Genomic DNA, 16,252 nt, shown 5'->3' with positions numbered 1-16,252 from the left:
ATCTGATTTGAATATATTATAGTTATAGTGGGATTTTAGAAATAAGAATAAATAAATGTTATGTTTTAAGGGAAATTTTTTGCATTCCTGCTTTACAGTGTGGAATGGGATTATACAAATTAAAGGGGTTGTCTCATCTCAGACAATAGGGACATATCCCCATTGTCTTACAGGTGCAGGTCCCACCACTGGGACTGGCCTATATCGGGAACTGAGCCACGCAAGGTGGTGGCTGGAGAACACCGTTCCGCCCACCACCAAGTGCTCTCCCCATAGAAGTGAATGGGAGCACACCGCGCATGAGCGGCCACCGCTCCGATTCACTTCTATGGGTCCGACGGAAATAGCCGAGCCAGTGCTCGGCTATTTTTAGTGGCCTCATAGAAAATTAATGGAGGACGGCTGCGCATCCACAGTGCGCCCTCCACCACTTACGGGGCTCCGTTCTCGATATCCTAGTGATATGCTTCCACCGTCTGTGATGAGACAACCCCTTTAACAGTTTTTTCCACTGAATGGGTCTGAGCTGCAATACTGCACATGACATACTATCCCTGATCACAGTACATATAGGGAACTGATGCCAAAAACCCTTTCCAGGCTTTATTTCCCAGTACTAATAACGCAGCAGAGACAATTTGTTTTTGAACCACTTTTGTGTATTGTGACTAGTGAATGAGTTAACACAATAGGTTTAATGTTATATAAAATCACATAAATCACAAAGGGGGTCATGTATACGTGTCTTTTGGTGGGCACTGTACTTTTCTGAGAAAATGGCTTGCCTGCCTTGCTGACCATTAAAAGCTGCAGACTTTCTCTGCAGCCACCATTACTAATGAATGAATGTCATGCCCATACACTTACACTATTATACATCAGCCAAACTCAGCTCTGCTACACCATTCCATTTCAATGGTGAATCTATGCAGTCAAAGTCTGTTGAACCATTGCCCTTTAATGCGGACTGGATTCTGATAGGTCGAAGAAACACTTATCCTGTGACGTCATGGGTTTCCAACTGCTTGCTCACAATATGGATTCGGTCCACCCAATGGCTGCCTCCGCTGATATCGCCGTCACCTCGATTCTACACGATTCCTAACACCATATCCTGATGACATGATACATGGATCTAGCGTTCAGTATGGTCCAGTGTATAAGCGGTCACATCACCTAGGCATGTCATTAGTGAGATGAACTGCACTTAGAGGACATGTCCCCTTTAAGGCACACAGCACAAGAAAATATACTGTCTGCAGGACTAGTATAACCCTAAAGGCAAGGCACTGGAAAGGTAGCGCATTTACATTTATGATTTTCAGATTAAAAAGAAGATTCTTACAATCTCAGTCATATAAAACGTATTATACAAAGATGTTATGCTGTCTGAGACAAAAATGCAAGATATTTGGTGCGAGCCTCAAAGTCATCCGCGGGCCGGTTATACGGGGTCCACACAGGTTCTCCGACGAATAGTCTCATGGCTTTCACGTAGTTCTAGAAAGAAGAGAATAAAGATGTCAGAGTACCATCGTTGCCAACTGTTCCGAATTTGCAGGGACTGCGCGCGCGGGGCAAGGGTTCTTTTGTTTTCAATAACACACTGCCGGGTGGAAACTTGCACCCGGCAGTGTGTTTGGTGACGTCACCGGCTCTGATGGGCGGGCTTTAGCGCTGCCCTAGCCGTTTTACTGGCTAGGGCAGCGCTAAATCCCACCCATCAGTGCCGGTGACGTCACCAGGCTTCCTCATTGAGAGCCCCGGTACATCACCGGATCTCAGAAAAATGCCTTTGCCCTGCGCGATTTAGTGTAGGGCAAAGGAGAGCATCGGCGCATGAACTGCTCCAATGCTCAAGTAAGGGGGGCTGCCGGGGTGAAAATGGAGGTATGTCCGGGCTCTGAACCCGGACAACCCCTTTAACAGTTTTTTTCCACTGAATGGGTCTGAGCTGCTATACTGCACATGACTCATACTATCCCTGATCAGTGTATATATAGAGAACTGATACCAAAAAGACTTTCCATCTTTGTGTTAGGCCTCGTCCACATTTCCGTGTCAGTGACACCACCATATAAAAAAAAAAAAAAAAGAAGAAGAGCGTACTTGTTTCATCCTTGAAGTTGTCCATGAAGGATCCGTGGTTGGTCCTTGTGTCCTTTTAATTTCGAAAGAACCTCCTATCAGTCTTCAGTGAAAAACCGACGCAACACCGCAGCATCCGCGTTGTGTCCATGATTTTCACGAACCCATAGACTTCTATGGTGCTTGGTCCACATCACGGATCAAAGTAGTGCACGTCCGATTTTTATTTATTTTTTTACTGACCCACTGTCAATAAAAAAATACTGAAATATGAACAGACACATTTAAATCAATGGGTACGTGTGCCGTCAGTGAAAAACTGAAATGTGGACAAGGCCTTACTATAAGGATCGGCTAATACCATGCACCACTTCATTCACTACAAGTAATGGACCTTTAAGTGAGGCAGACGAGCAGGACTCAAAAGACAGCATCATGACCTTCACACTGAGCAGTAACCTGGGGATCGGGCGCTATCCTGTTCCGACCAACCATGAAGTAGCACCTGCCTCTAGGTCAGGGGTAGGCAACCTCTGGCACTCCAGCAGTTGTGAAACTACAACTCCCAGAATGTGTACTTCCTATGCTCTTCTCGGAACTCTCATGGAATTAAATGGAGCGCCGAAGGTTGCAGACCCCTGCTCCAGGTACTACACATCAAAATAAAGCAGTACTCCGCACCTTCTCATCCAATGTAAAGCGGTGGTAGATGCCGGCAGGAAGTGTGATCATGTCTCCCTTCTCCATGGAGATCCTGATCCATCCCTCCTGCTCGTCTCGCACATCAAAGTAACCACTTCCCTCCAGGATGTAGCGGATCTCATCATCCAGGTGCAAGTGTTCTTCATAAAATATCTTCAGCTGGAAGATAAAAGCAAAGTTATACATCCTTAGGGCTGTTTCACACGAGCGGATGCCGTGTGTGACATCCGCTGCGTGAATGACAGCCAAGACCCGATGCAGACTGCATCAATCATGTTTCTGCTCCGTGCTTCTGCTATCCGCATCGGGTCTTGGCTGTCATTCACGCAGCAGATGTCACGCACGGCATCCGCTCGTGTGAAACAGCCCTTAGGCCTCTTGCACACGAACGTGTGCGCCCCATGGTCGTGCTGCGGCCCACAAAATGCGGGCCGCAATGCACAAACACAGTCCGTGGGGCAGCTGCAGCAGATCGCGGACCCATTCACTTTAATGGGTCCGCGATCCACTCATTTCACAAAAATATAGGAAATGTTCTATCTTTTTCCAAAACGGAAGTACGGGACGAAACCCCACGGAAGCACTCCGTAGTGCTTCCGTAGGGTTCCATTCCGTGCTTCCGTTCCGCATCTCCGGTTTTGCGGACCCACTGTAGTGAATGGGTCCGCATCCGTGATGCGGAATGCCCACAGAACGGCACCCGTGTATTGCGTTTGTGTGCAAGAGGCCTTAAAAGGGAACGCGTCATCAGAAAATGACCTATCGTTTAAATCACATTTTTAGGCTAAAAATTTTTTAGATAGTGACATGGAAAAATAAAAAATTCTATTATTTTAAAAAATGTAGATAATCCTGCAATTTTCGCACTGGCCACTAGGTCTAATACGTCATGGTTTCCTGTTCTGTATAGGTAACTTCTCAGTAGCCATTATCATCACCAGAAGCAGAATTACAATGACAAGTAAGGCTACTTTCACGCCAGCGTTTTTGCTGGATGCGTCATGATAATACAACCGTCTGCATCAGTTATGAACGGATCTGGTTGTATTATCTTTAGGCTACTTTCACACTCGCATTTGGTGTGGATCTGTCATGGACGGATCCGTTCAGATAATACAACCGTCTGCATCTGTTCAGAATGGATCCGTTTGTATTATATTTAACATAGCCAAGACGGATCAGTCTTGAACACCATTGAAAGTCAGTGGAGGACGGATCAGTTTTCAATTGTGTCAGTGAAAACAGATCCCTCCCCATTGACTTACGTTGTGTTTCAGAACGGATCCGTTTGGCTCAGTTTCGTCAGACGGACACCAAAGCGGAATAGAGGTGGAACGAAGGCAAACTGATGCATTCTGAGCGGATCCTTATCCATTCAGAATGCATTAGGGCAAAACCGATCCGTTTTGGACGGCTTGGGAGAGCCCTGAAAGGATCTCACAAACGGAAAGCCAAAACGCCAGTGTGAAAGTAGCCTTAAAATAGCCAAGACGGATCAGTCTCTAAAACCATTGTAATCCAATGGGGACGGATCACGGATTACGGACAGAAAGATGCTGCTTGGAGCGTTATTCTGTCCGCGATGGGGACACAACCAAACAGAACGGAATGCATTCTGGTGCATTCAGTTTCGTCCCCATTGACAATGAATGGGGACAAAATGGAAGTGTTTTCCCCCGCTACTGAGATCCTATGACGCATCTCAATAGCGGAAAGGGAAAGCGCAGATGTGAAAGTAGCCTTACTCTTCTGTATAGATAACATTCTAAATAAAAAAATAAAAAAAGTGGAGCTGCTTTTGAAGATAATTACTCACCACTAGGGTCTGTTACTATTAGACATTATTACTGATATAGGGATTGGGCCCAGAGATTTTCCTCTGGTGGGGCCAAGGAACCCCAGCGCGGCCCTGTACTACACTGACCTGCAATAAGAACCGTGTAATGCCTCCTGTCCCCTCAGGCAGCGCATGCAGACAGGTTCCCTCACAGATTATGCTCCTTACTGGTGTTCCCAGTTACAGAACACTGTGATAGCAGCTGGAAACATTACTAACAAGAAGAGGTTGCTCAAAGCGGATAGCCCCTTGAAGTTCAAGTTTTTGGGTTGTTTATACAGTTTGGGAATGCAGAAATACTGCCACCCTTGGCACGAAAGCCAATAATTATCCCTTTTTGCCCCTTCCCCAGTAGCGGAAGGCCATCAGTTATAACCGCTCAATCACAACACCACAGGAGAAAGAGAAAATGTTTCTCGCACTCGACACCTACACAAGCTGCATCAAAACAGAAAACTATTGTTGATGTTTTAATTTTTTTCTTACATTTTTTTTTTTTTATTAAAGGGGTTGTCCCATGAAAAATCTTCTACAGTTTTAAAACCAACACCTGGATCTGAATACTTTTGTAATTGCATTTAATTAAACATTTAGTACAGCCAGTGAGTTATTCTATAAAATGTATCTGTATAGCGCTTTTTTCTGATTTCTTTGACCTGCTTACTAAGAAGGCCGCACATGCTCAGTTTCATCCTTCAGCTGCCTCCTGAGCTGTAATAGGCAGAGCATGGACACGCCCCCTGAGCTGCAGCAGGAAAGACACTCCCCTGAGCTGTCACTTTATATAAATCTAGCAGAGCAATGCTGTAAGGTACAGGGATGGTTCCAGCTTTGTTAGAGATTGTCATGTACTATATGAGATCTGATTTGTTTTTTTTTTTGTTTTTTTTGTTGTTTTTTTTTACATTAATCCTTGGATAACCCCTTTAAAGACTTTTATGATTGCATGCTACTCATTTTGGGCTAAAAATAATATTTTTTTTAACAGTTTTTCCTCTACACATTTCACTTTCAGTGTGTATTTGCAGGCTGTTGCTCTCTGCCTAACACAATCTGGCAGACAGCTGTTCTGAACACACAATTTTCAGGCCAATTATCGGGAACAAGTGTTCATAGGAATGCTCGTTTCCATTGGTGGCACGATTATACCGGCCGGTTAATCAGTTGATAAATGAGTAAATGCTTGTTTGTCATCTGATGACAGGATGAAAGATGCACGATTATTGCAAGCAAGCATGTCTCCATGTGTAATGAAGGATGAGCTGTCAATAATCATTAGAAATGAATAAGGGAGGAGCGATCAATCCACCCATATTCGCTTTACATCGGACTGTGTAATAGGCTGATACAAACATCCGCAAATGGAAAAGTTTATAGTCCACTCGTGCTCTTGGTAATAGGGTCCTAACAGCTCATAAACACTCTTTACAGCTAATGCTTGATACAAATTTAGCTTAAAGGGGTTGTCCACTTTCAGAGCTGAACCCGGACATACCTCCATTTTCACCCCGGCAGCCCCCCTGATAGGAGCATCGGAGCAGTTCATGCTATGATGCTCTTCTTTGCCCTGCGCTAAATCGCTCAGGGCAAAGGCATTTCTTGGAGATCCGGTGACTTACCGGGGCTCTCCATGGGGCTGCCAGGAAGCCCGGTGACTTCACTGGCACTGATGGGCGGGATTAAGCACTGCCCTAGCCAGTAAAACTGCTAGGGCAGCGCTAAAGCCCGCCCATCAGAGCCAGTGACGTCACCGAACACACTGCCGGGCGGAAGTTTACACCTGGCAGTGTGTTATTGAAAACAAGAGAGAGACCTTGCCCTGCGCGATTTAGCGCAGGGCAAGGGAGCGCATCGGAGCATGAGATGCTCCGATGCTAGCCTCAGGGGGGCTGCCTGGGTGAAAATAAGGGTATGTCCGGGTTCAGCTCTGATCTGGACCCAGACATACCCATAATTTTACCCAGGCAGCCCCCCTGACAAGAGCATTGGAGCATTTCATGCTCCAATGCTCTCCCTTGCCCTGCGCTGGATAGCGCAGAGCAAGGGCTCTTTTATTTACAAGAATACAATGCCTGGCAGAGGCTTCCGCCCAGCAGTGTGTTCAGTGAGATCACAGGCCCTGATGGGTAGGCTTTAGCGCTGCCCTAGCCATTTTACCGGGGATGTCACTGGGCTCACTGCTGGGCGGAAGACTCTTCCTGGCAGCCCTAAGGAGAGCCCGGTTAGTCACCAGAAATCCAGAAAATGCCTTTGCCCTGCGCGATTCAGCGCAGGGCAAAGGAGAGCAACGGAGCACGAACTGCTCCGATGCTTAAGTCAGGGGGACTGCCCGGTTGAAAATGGGGATATGTCCGGGTTCAGCTCTGAACCCGGACAACCCTTTTAAATAAGTGTTTATGATCTGTCAGGAGTTCAGAGATAAGGGCTACATATTGAGTCATCAGAGCAGCTTTAGAGAAAATTTTGAATAAACACCAACTGAAAAATTGATTTGCAGCCCAAAATGCATAGAATGCGATACTAAAATAAAAATGCCCCCAAAGGGTGTGCATACGTACAATTGTTAGTATGCTCTTCTCGATTAATTTTGTGGGACTCCAGTCCCATCATGGCTGCTGATGGAGGGGCATGTGACAAGACCTGTCCACCAGCACCCACCACGGAATAACATTACTTGCGGCACTGCTCGTACGTTAATTTCTTATACCACGCACATTGTTTCTGTGTATGAGCCAGAAAAGCATCCAGCAGATACACCAACTGTATGAACAGGCTCACATTCACCCAGTGTAAAGTGGCCTTTTTGACTTAGTATTGCTATAGTGAGCTTACGCTGGGTAGTTTTGATCTGCACCTCAAGAGTAATTTTACCCCTGTGATTGGCGAGTCTGCCGTTGATGCATACATAACAGCTGTAAAATCTGAAATACTACAATATAAACAATCTTGTAATGTGAATGTGTTCAAGAACCCCAATCTCACTCGCTTGGAAATTGAGGCGATTGAACAATTGAGGGATGACCCCCTCCTCACAGTAAAACCTGCAGACAAGGGGGGTGGTATAGTCTTCTTAGATACCGCTAAATACATTGCGGAGATCAGACGACAACTGAGCGATACTGAAGTGTATCTAGCACTTCAATCTGATCCAAAGTTTGATATTGCCAGGATCATCCAAAAGTGTTTAAATAATGCTGTTATGGCTGGCATCATTGACAGTGATCTTGCTGACTTCTGTACTGTGAGTCATCCGGTAACACCGGTACTTTACGTACTGCCTAAAGTACACAAATCTTTGGTCGACCCTCCTGGTCGTCCAATAGTGTCAGGCTCAGATTCCATATTCAGCAACATTTCCATCTTTCTAGACAAACTTTTGAATAGCTATGCCTGTGGAGCGAAATCCTATATCCAGGATACCACAGATTTTCTGTGTAAACTGCGAGAGGTGGAATGTGAGGGATATGACAATCTGATATTGGCGTCGTTTGATGTGACATCGCTTTACACTTCAATTAATCATGACCTAGGGATTAGAGCAGTTAGACACATGTTGGAGAAGTCACCTCTCACTATAGAGGCATGTGAATTCGTGATTGATCTTTTGAATGTCATCCTGAGACAGAACTATTTTCTGTTTCAGGACACATTCTATAAACAAATCAGAGGAGTAGCGATGGGGTCCCACGTGGCCCCCACATACGCAAATATTTTTATGAGGTGTTTTGAGGAAGATGTCGTCCATGTATCCCACCACAGCAACAAAATCTTGAGGTGGTGGAGATACATCGACGACATCTTCCTCATATGGACTGGTGACTGCCTGGAACTGTTGGAGTTTCAGGAGTATCTGAACAGTGTTAATAAAGAACTACAATTTACCCTTGTGCACTCTAACACTGAAATCCAATTTTTGGACACCACTGTTATGTTTGATGAAAGAGGTCTAGCAACTAGGTTATTCACCAAACCTACGGATAAGAATACCCTTTTACACTACCAGAGTAGCCATCCACGTAACATGGTGAAATTTCTTCCTTATTCGCAGTTCCTCAGGGCCAAGAGGATTACCTCTGACCCTGATGTACTAGAGAAAACATTGGATACTATGGTAGACAAATTTAAACATAGGGGTTATCCGACTGAACTATTAGTATCCCAGATAGATCGGGTCCATGACTTAAATAGAGATGACACTTTGGTGAGGAAGATAAGAAAGGGTCCTCACAATAGAATCCCTTTTATCACAAAATACACAGAACATAGTAGTATCATCAACCGTATTATTGTCAAACACTGGGGCATCTTGGGGGGATGCCTCAGTCAAATACCTGAATTTAAATCCCCCCCATTGTTTTCTTACAAAAGATCTAAAAATTTACGTGACCAATTGGTACATGCGGATATAGGTGCAGGACCTGGTCTAACACAGAGAACATTGACACAGCAGAGCATGGGATGTTTCCCATGTCTCTGCTGTGTGAATTGTAAATATATCTGCAAAGGAAAAACCTTCATACACCCAGTGACCAATGTGAAATATCCCTATTCCTTTTTACCTCACCTGTAGTTCCAACTATGTGATTTACATTTTGAGTTGCCCTTGTAATTTATTATATATAGGTGAGACTTCCACTGATCTGAAAACCAGACTAAACAATCACCGCTCCACCATAAGAAAAAAACGTCGGGATTTACCCATCCCTAAACATTTTGTTGAGATGGATCATACGGAATACCAACTTAAATGCTGGATTATTGATCACATTCCCATGCCCAGACGGGGGGGGCAATAGGAATTTATTGTTAAAAAGGAGAGAATTATTATGGATACATAGGTTAAATACCTTAAGACCAAATGGTCTTAATGTAGATTTTAATTTAGGGGTATGTACTTGAAGAGGTGGTTTGCCCCTGGCAGATCTTGTGTTATTTGTTATATGTTTTTCATCGTATTGTAGGTGGCGATCCTATACAAAGGTCATTATGAGATTTAACTTTCTTTGTTCTTTCTCAATTGAATATTATTAATTGTCATTGTCATTATATTACAGATGATCAATGAACATAGAAAGAAAGGAGCCATGAAGTTTTGGGTGTCGTTTTTCCACATAGAAGTGTGCTATATCCTACGTCCGATGATATCCACATTGTTGGGCTGATCTGGATTGGATTGCGTGTTGGTGTCGGATTATGTTCCGACATATTATATATACCTGTTTCCTTTAGGAATATGTAACATCAAGGAGAACCCTTATGAGTGGTTATGAGTGACGAGATAGAGGCGGCACTTGGTACACGACCGATACTGGGGTGCCGGTCGGGACCATAAAGCATGCCCTACATGGGATTACCATGATCCCCTGACAGAGGGTTATGGTTTCCCTACTCTCGCCTCCCATTAGCCATCTCAAGTATAGATTTAGGAACTATGGGCAACCCGTCCAGAACCAAATATGGCGCGGCATAGAACGCCTGGAGCATGCGCACTGATGTTGAGCTAGTGACGTGTAGTTGATGACGTACGGTGTGATGCGGGCGCGCCGTAGCAGGACGTAACATGACGCGATACTGTAGGGACGGATACTGGCGAACAGGATGTGGATACAAGCGAACTCTGTGGTACGTCACCCTTATCTCTCTGGCACCTCCTTGTTTTTAATCATAGTTCATTAAAGATGATGTGAAACAGATGATTTACATTGGAGCCACTTATGTTTACACTATGAATTATATTTTTTCCATGTACTTATTATGAATCACATCCACTACCATGTATTACCAGATTCATCTCTGTATGTCATTATATTTTTTAACACTATTCGTTGATGTATTGGTTATTTTTGATATTAATTGTGAAATCTAATTGATTGTGATGTTATAATTGTGTACACCTATTTATATGTGCACTCACCTTTGTATTGTGATGCTTGAGAAAGGCTCTGGATTTTGAGCCGAAACGTCGCCTCTGTGCCACTGTGGCCCAATAAATTATACATTTTTGTACTACCTGGAGTTGCTGTCCGTTTTCGTCTAAATACAAGGGTAAGCAGTGAATTCCCTGGACCTAGCACCCTATTTTCTCTCTTTGGTACAGATTGGTGCTGCCACACATTTTTCTTTATATATATATATATATATATATATATATATATATATATATATATATATATATATATATATATATATATATACACATACACATATATATACACATACACACACACATATATACACACATATATACACACTGCCTCAACCTATGTTTTTCCAAGCAGAAGCATACAGTAAAGAGTAAAGAACATATATCATGCAGTATACATTTTAGGGGAGGGGGGTTGTTTTTTTTCCGTCTTACTCTATGGGATCCTATAGGCAATTAATTTCAAGGTATGCCAATACAGTAGCAAAGGTGTCAGTCTTTTGCCATACTTGGTTATATCCTCCTGACGTAACCTCTGACAGAAGACAATGGACTGAAATTTCAGCAAACTGGGTAACATTATGGCCCCCATTCATTTTGTCAAAAGGCTTATACAGTGGTACCTCGGTGCCACCACGTAAAGTTGGTTTACCCTGCAGGAGCCATGAAAAAGATGGATGACAACATTTGCTGCAGCTGTAATGGTGACCTTACTGGTTGTCACACAGCTTTCCCAGGTACTGATATAACACTATGATAAATGTGCAACAACTCAATAGAAGAAAACATCTCGGGGTCATATTTACTGTGGACTCTTCAATTTTAAAGGGATGTGCGCTCAAATACTCAGCTTTCCAAGATGTTGCTTCAGATAATAATGCGGTTCTACCCCCAGCTTCACAGTCATCTATCAGTCATTATTCTCATGGAGAACATAGAAAAACAGCCAACGATTCAGAAGAACTGAGGCTCGTCCTTAATGTCTGCTGCACGGGAAGCGTCACGTTGTCACTGCACCTGCAAGCTGCATCCTCTCCACTGAAGCCAAGGACAACAATTTACCTTCTGCTCATAATTGGGCAGCGTGTCTTTATGTATGGTGATTATATCCATCCAAGAGTAATTATTTTCTTTGCGAATCTTGGCCAGCTCTGGATCCGTCTCATAATTATCAGCATCCAACTGGTGTGGAAAAAGAGAAGAGGGGAAAAAAAATAAAAAAAGATGAAAAAAGAAGTGCAAACATATGTACTGCTGTGAGCATAACCGAGCGCCGCGTCCAAAAACCGGCTCGGTGACAGATGTTACGGGGAAGGGGGCAAATGAGCAAAGAAAGAACATGATAAAGGAATCTCCATTCTAGAAGTAACACAAAAACCCCACAAACATTGATTGAATTGTCACATTTCTTTCCAATTCTGTTAAATCTGGATTTAATGTACAGTTCCAGATTTTCTACATTTTCTCATAATATAATGTTCTGGTAAGCATTATATAAGGTATGTTCACACGCAGCTTTTTTGCTGTGGAGTTTGACAAGTTTTGGCCTCATCCACACGACCGTTGTTTTGGTCCGCACCAGAGCTGCAGTTTTTGTGGCTCAGGTGCGGACCCATTCACTTCAATGGGGCCGCAAAAGATGCGGACAGCACTCCGTGTGCTGTCCGCATCCGTTGCTCCGTTCCGTGGCCCTGCCCAAAAAATATAACATGTCCTATTCTTGTCCGTTTTGCGGACAAGAGTAGGAATTTCTACAATGGGCCGCCCGTTCCGCAAATTACGAAAGGCACACGGACGGCTTCAGTGTTTTTTCAAATCTGCAATTTGCGGACTGCAAAAGATGGAACTGTCATGAGGCCTTTTCCATGCTGAAATTCACAAAACACTTAACATTATCTGCCCATTGAGTATAAATGGGAATTCATACGGTGGAGATTTTATCCATATTGTAGGGGGGAGGGGGGGGGGGGAGAGTAAGAATGCTCAAGATCAACAGTGATAGGGGTGATTAGATCCGTGGAATGTGGCTAAATCCGTGGATGGATGAGCAGCAAGCAAACAAATTGAATTTCCTCAGCTGAAACACGAGGGTATTCCCCACCGTGTGAACATACTCTAATACACCTGCGTATCTTGATCCCAAATAGGTCAGCTCTATCTAAAATATGATGAAGCTATAATGTGTGATGGTCTCCATCTTAATGCACTTTCTTCCACCTCAGCTAGCATGTAATACCTGCACTTGGCTACAATCCACAGAATAGTTTTTTTTTTTTAGGGCAATTGTGAAGGCAGACAGGAATTACAATATGTGTTCTTCCTGCATTTGCCTAAATATAAGGTTATCTATATCAGGGATTTATTTATTTATATACTGTATATATTCAAGGAAGACACAGATACCTCCTTGGCCTTTCCCCTGGTTTTGCTAGGGTTGATCAGACAGCTCTGTTTTTATCACAAGGATCTGATTACATCTTCTCCATAGTTGCATCAGGCTGGCACTGTGACTGCTCAAAGGTTTATTGGTACAATAAGGATTTCTCATTTTTGTGGAAAGAATGAACGTGAAAACGCTCCCATACACTGTTATCCGAACCGCAGTTTTGGCTGAAGACCCATTCACTTCAATGGGGCCGCCCAAAAAAATATAACCGGTCCTATTCTTGTCCGCGTTTTGTGGACAAGAATAGGCAGCTTTATCAACGGCTGTCCGTGCCGTCCCGCAAACTGCAGAACGCACATGGACGCCATCCGTGTTTTGCGGACTGCAAAACACACAACGGTCGTGTGCATGAGGCCTTAGTACATTGTTGGCTGACAATGTCTGGGAACAGAAGGATCGAGCAAACAATCTTTTAGCCCGATCCTTTTGTTTTCCTAGAAGATAAGCCGCCAGGGTGGACCGGCCATTAATTAATGTAAGGAGCATCAGGTATTTATGCATTTGTGTTGGCAATATGGAGAGGGGAGTAAGTGGCTGCCAGACAACTGGCGGTGCCTTATCTCTCTTGAGAACAAATGGATTGGGAATATTGAAATTCAACTGCCGACTCCATTATTCCCCCTATATCTGCCGTCTGTAGAGTTGGGAAACCCCCTCACATTAGATCAGCAGGTTCAGGTGGCATTTATCTAATGTGTGTGGCCACTTATTTTTAAGCAGATGTGTCTGATAAAGAGATTTACAATAGCCCGAAAGAATTTGTATCAAGGCCATACCCGAAAGATTATTTCTACTACCAAATCACTTTGGCAATCTCCAAGTCTATATAGATTCCAAAAGCAGCACGGAGGCCGGCACCATACTTCAAGACTTTACTGTTCTTCCAAACTTAAAAAAAAAAAACGGAATGGCATACACACAGGTAGATGTAAAAACCGGAATTAGACTTACCGGTTATTCCGTTTCCATGAAATCACCATGACGGCCACAAGGAGATTGACCCATGACCTCTGTGGGGGCAGGAAACAGAGAAGAGGTTAAATTTCCCCCTCCCACCACCACACCTCAGTGTTCCAAAGATATCAAGTGCCAGAAGTGTATTAGTATTTCCCAGTATTACATCATACCAGAAAAATACCAGTGAAAAAACTTCAAACAAAAGAAAGGGAGGGAATATATGGGCCGTCATGGTGATTTCAAGGAAACTGAATTACCGGTAAGTCTAGTTCCGGTTTTCCCATATCATCACCATGACGGCCACAAGGAGAGAGTTATAAAATTATTTCTTGTGGGTGGGGGCAACCGCTTAAAGAACTTTCCGACCAAAGGAGAGGCCAGAGGTTCCAGATAAATCTAAGCGGTAATGTTTCACAAATGTGTGAATACTAGACCAGGAGGCGGCCCTGCATATATCATCCAGGGAGGCCCCTGCTCTTTCAGCAAAAGTAGTGGAGACAGCTCTGGTAGAATGTGCCCTAATATTGGAAGGAGGCTCCAGATTTTGATTCTTATAGCATTGGGTAATGGTGTCCTTTATCCATCTTGCAATGGAGGATTTTGAGACCCTGGACCCCTTATTTTTTCCAGCAAATTGGACAAGCAGGCTGTCAGACTTCCTGAAGTCCCTAGTGGCTTCTAAGTATCTAAGGACTGTACACCTAACATCAAGGGAATGAAATTTCTCCTCCTCCTGATCCTTAGGATTGTTGAAAAAAGATGGAAGGAAGATCTCTTGGCCTCTGTCGCGGTCTGAGGCTACCTTTGGCAGGAAACCTGGGTCTAATTTAAGCACAATCTTATCAGTGATGGCAAGGTATGGTTCCCGAATAGAGAGGGCTATTCTGGTCTCCTACTTGAAACACCAGGGAGGTACTCGATCAAGGAGACTCCAGAATATCTCAGAGGAAATTTTCTCCTTTGCAGAGAAAGAGCTAAGATCCATCTCAGCAATGCACCCGAAGGGATCCCAAAATCTAGAAGCGGACTTTTTAAGCAGACAAGTAATAGATCACAATAGATCCCTCTCATCCCGAGGGTCATTCAGAAGATTCTGGAAGAAAGAACCACAGTAATATTGATCACCCCGTTCTGGCCAAAAAGGAGTTGGTTCCAAATGGTTCCCAACGGTATCGGACCGTTGCTGGAGATGTCTTAAAGAGGAAGGCACGATGATCCATGTGTGGTGGAACTGTAGCGGCTTGCGGCCCTTCAGGAACTTCGTTCATAGAATAATTAAAGAGGTCACAGGTGTCCCTATCCAAAACGCCCCAGAAGCTCTTTTGTTATTCGATAGTGTCCTGAATGTCCCGGCATATAAGAAATCCCTCCTAAAATATATGGTTCAGGCGGCAAAGGCGGTGATCCCCAGGCATTGGAAATCCCCTTCTCCCCCTTCGCCTGAGGAGTGGTTTGACGAAATTTCTCTGTATCAGAGGTTGGAAGATCTCATTAGCTTTTCGCCCGCAGACACTGCACGATATGTGAGGATTTGGGGCCCGTGGGAAACCTTTCGCTCTTCAGCCGCATTTCGTGATGCGCAGGTTTAGCAGCTTCAGCAGAAATTGTACCCTCCCCCCCCCCCTTTCCTTCCCCCTACCTCCTTGTCCAGCGTCTTGTATGTTTAGATGTTACTGAAATTTTACGTGTTCATTGGATATGTCTACCTCATATTCTTTCATGAGCTGTACTGTGTGATGATGGGTGTATGCCCAACACAGTTCTGTGGACATCGTGTTTGAACTGTTAACATTGTTTGAATGTGCACACGTCTCTATTTTTGTTGTACCAAAAATTTCAATAAAATCTAAATTGGAAAACAAAAAGGAGTTGGTTCGCTCCGCTCCTAAAACTGGCAATAGACGAACCAGTGAGACTCCCACTCAGAGGGGACATCCTATACCAGGGTCCTTTCCTTTGCTACATCCTCATCCGGAGTTCCTGAAACTCACGGCTTGGATCCTGAGGTCTCCCTCTTAAAATCTTAAGGCCTGTCAGACAAGGTTATAGCCACCTTGAGATGCTCTAGGAAAAAAGTGACATCTGCGATATACCTGAAGATCTGGAAAAGGTTCTGTTCATGGTCAGGTGAAAATAATCCAAATCTTGAAGGGCCTAACATTCAAAAGATTCTGGATATAGGCCTCTCTCCATCTACCTTAAAAGGTTCAAATTTCTGCATTAAGCGCCTTCTTTGATGCCGACCTGGCAGACCATAGATGGATTAAACAATTTATAAGAGCTGCCCGTAGACTTAGAC

At 44.0% G+C, this 16,252-nt stretch overlaps 1 protein-coding gene across 1 annotated transcript in view; it reads right to left on the bottom strand.

Moving 5' to 3' along the window:
* Positions 1-1,287: 1,287 nt before the first annotated feature.
* The window catches only part of ADI1 (acireductone dioxygenase 1), a 31,324-nt gene continuing 16,359 nt past the window's right edge, over positions 1,288-16,252 (bottom strand). The window contains exons 2-4 of the mRNA XM_044290272.1: positions 11,613-11,732; positions 2,770-2,949; positions 1,288-1,500 (exon numbers count right to left, since the gene is read on the bottom strand). Coding sequence (XP_044146207.1) covers positions 1,381-1,500; positions 2,770-2,949; positions 11,613-11,732 — 420 coding nt within the window. The 3' untranslated portion in view covers positions 1,288-1,380. The remainder of the gene's footprint in view (positions 1,501-2,769; positions 2,950-11,612; positions 11,733-16,252) is intronic.

This window comes from Bufo gargarizans, chromosome 4 (genome assembly GCF_014858855.1).
Source record: "Bufo gargarizans isolate SCDJY-AF-19 chromosome 4, ASM1485885v1, whole genome shotgun sequence".
Classification (NCBI taxonomy): domain Eukaryota; kingdom Metazoa; phylum Chordata; class Amphibia; order Anura; family Bufonidae; genus Bufo; species Bufo gargarizans.
The sequence above is the reverse complement of the archived record's forward strand: the minus strand, read 5'-3'. Positions and strand labels throughout refer to the sequence as shown.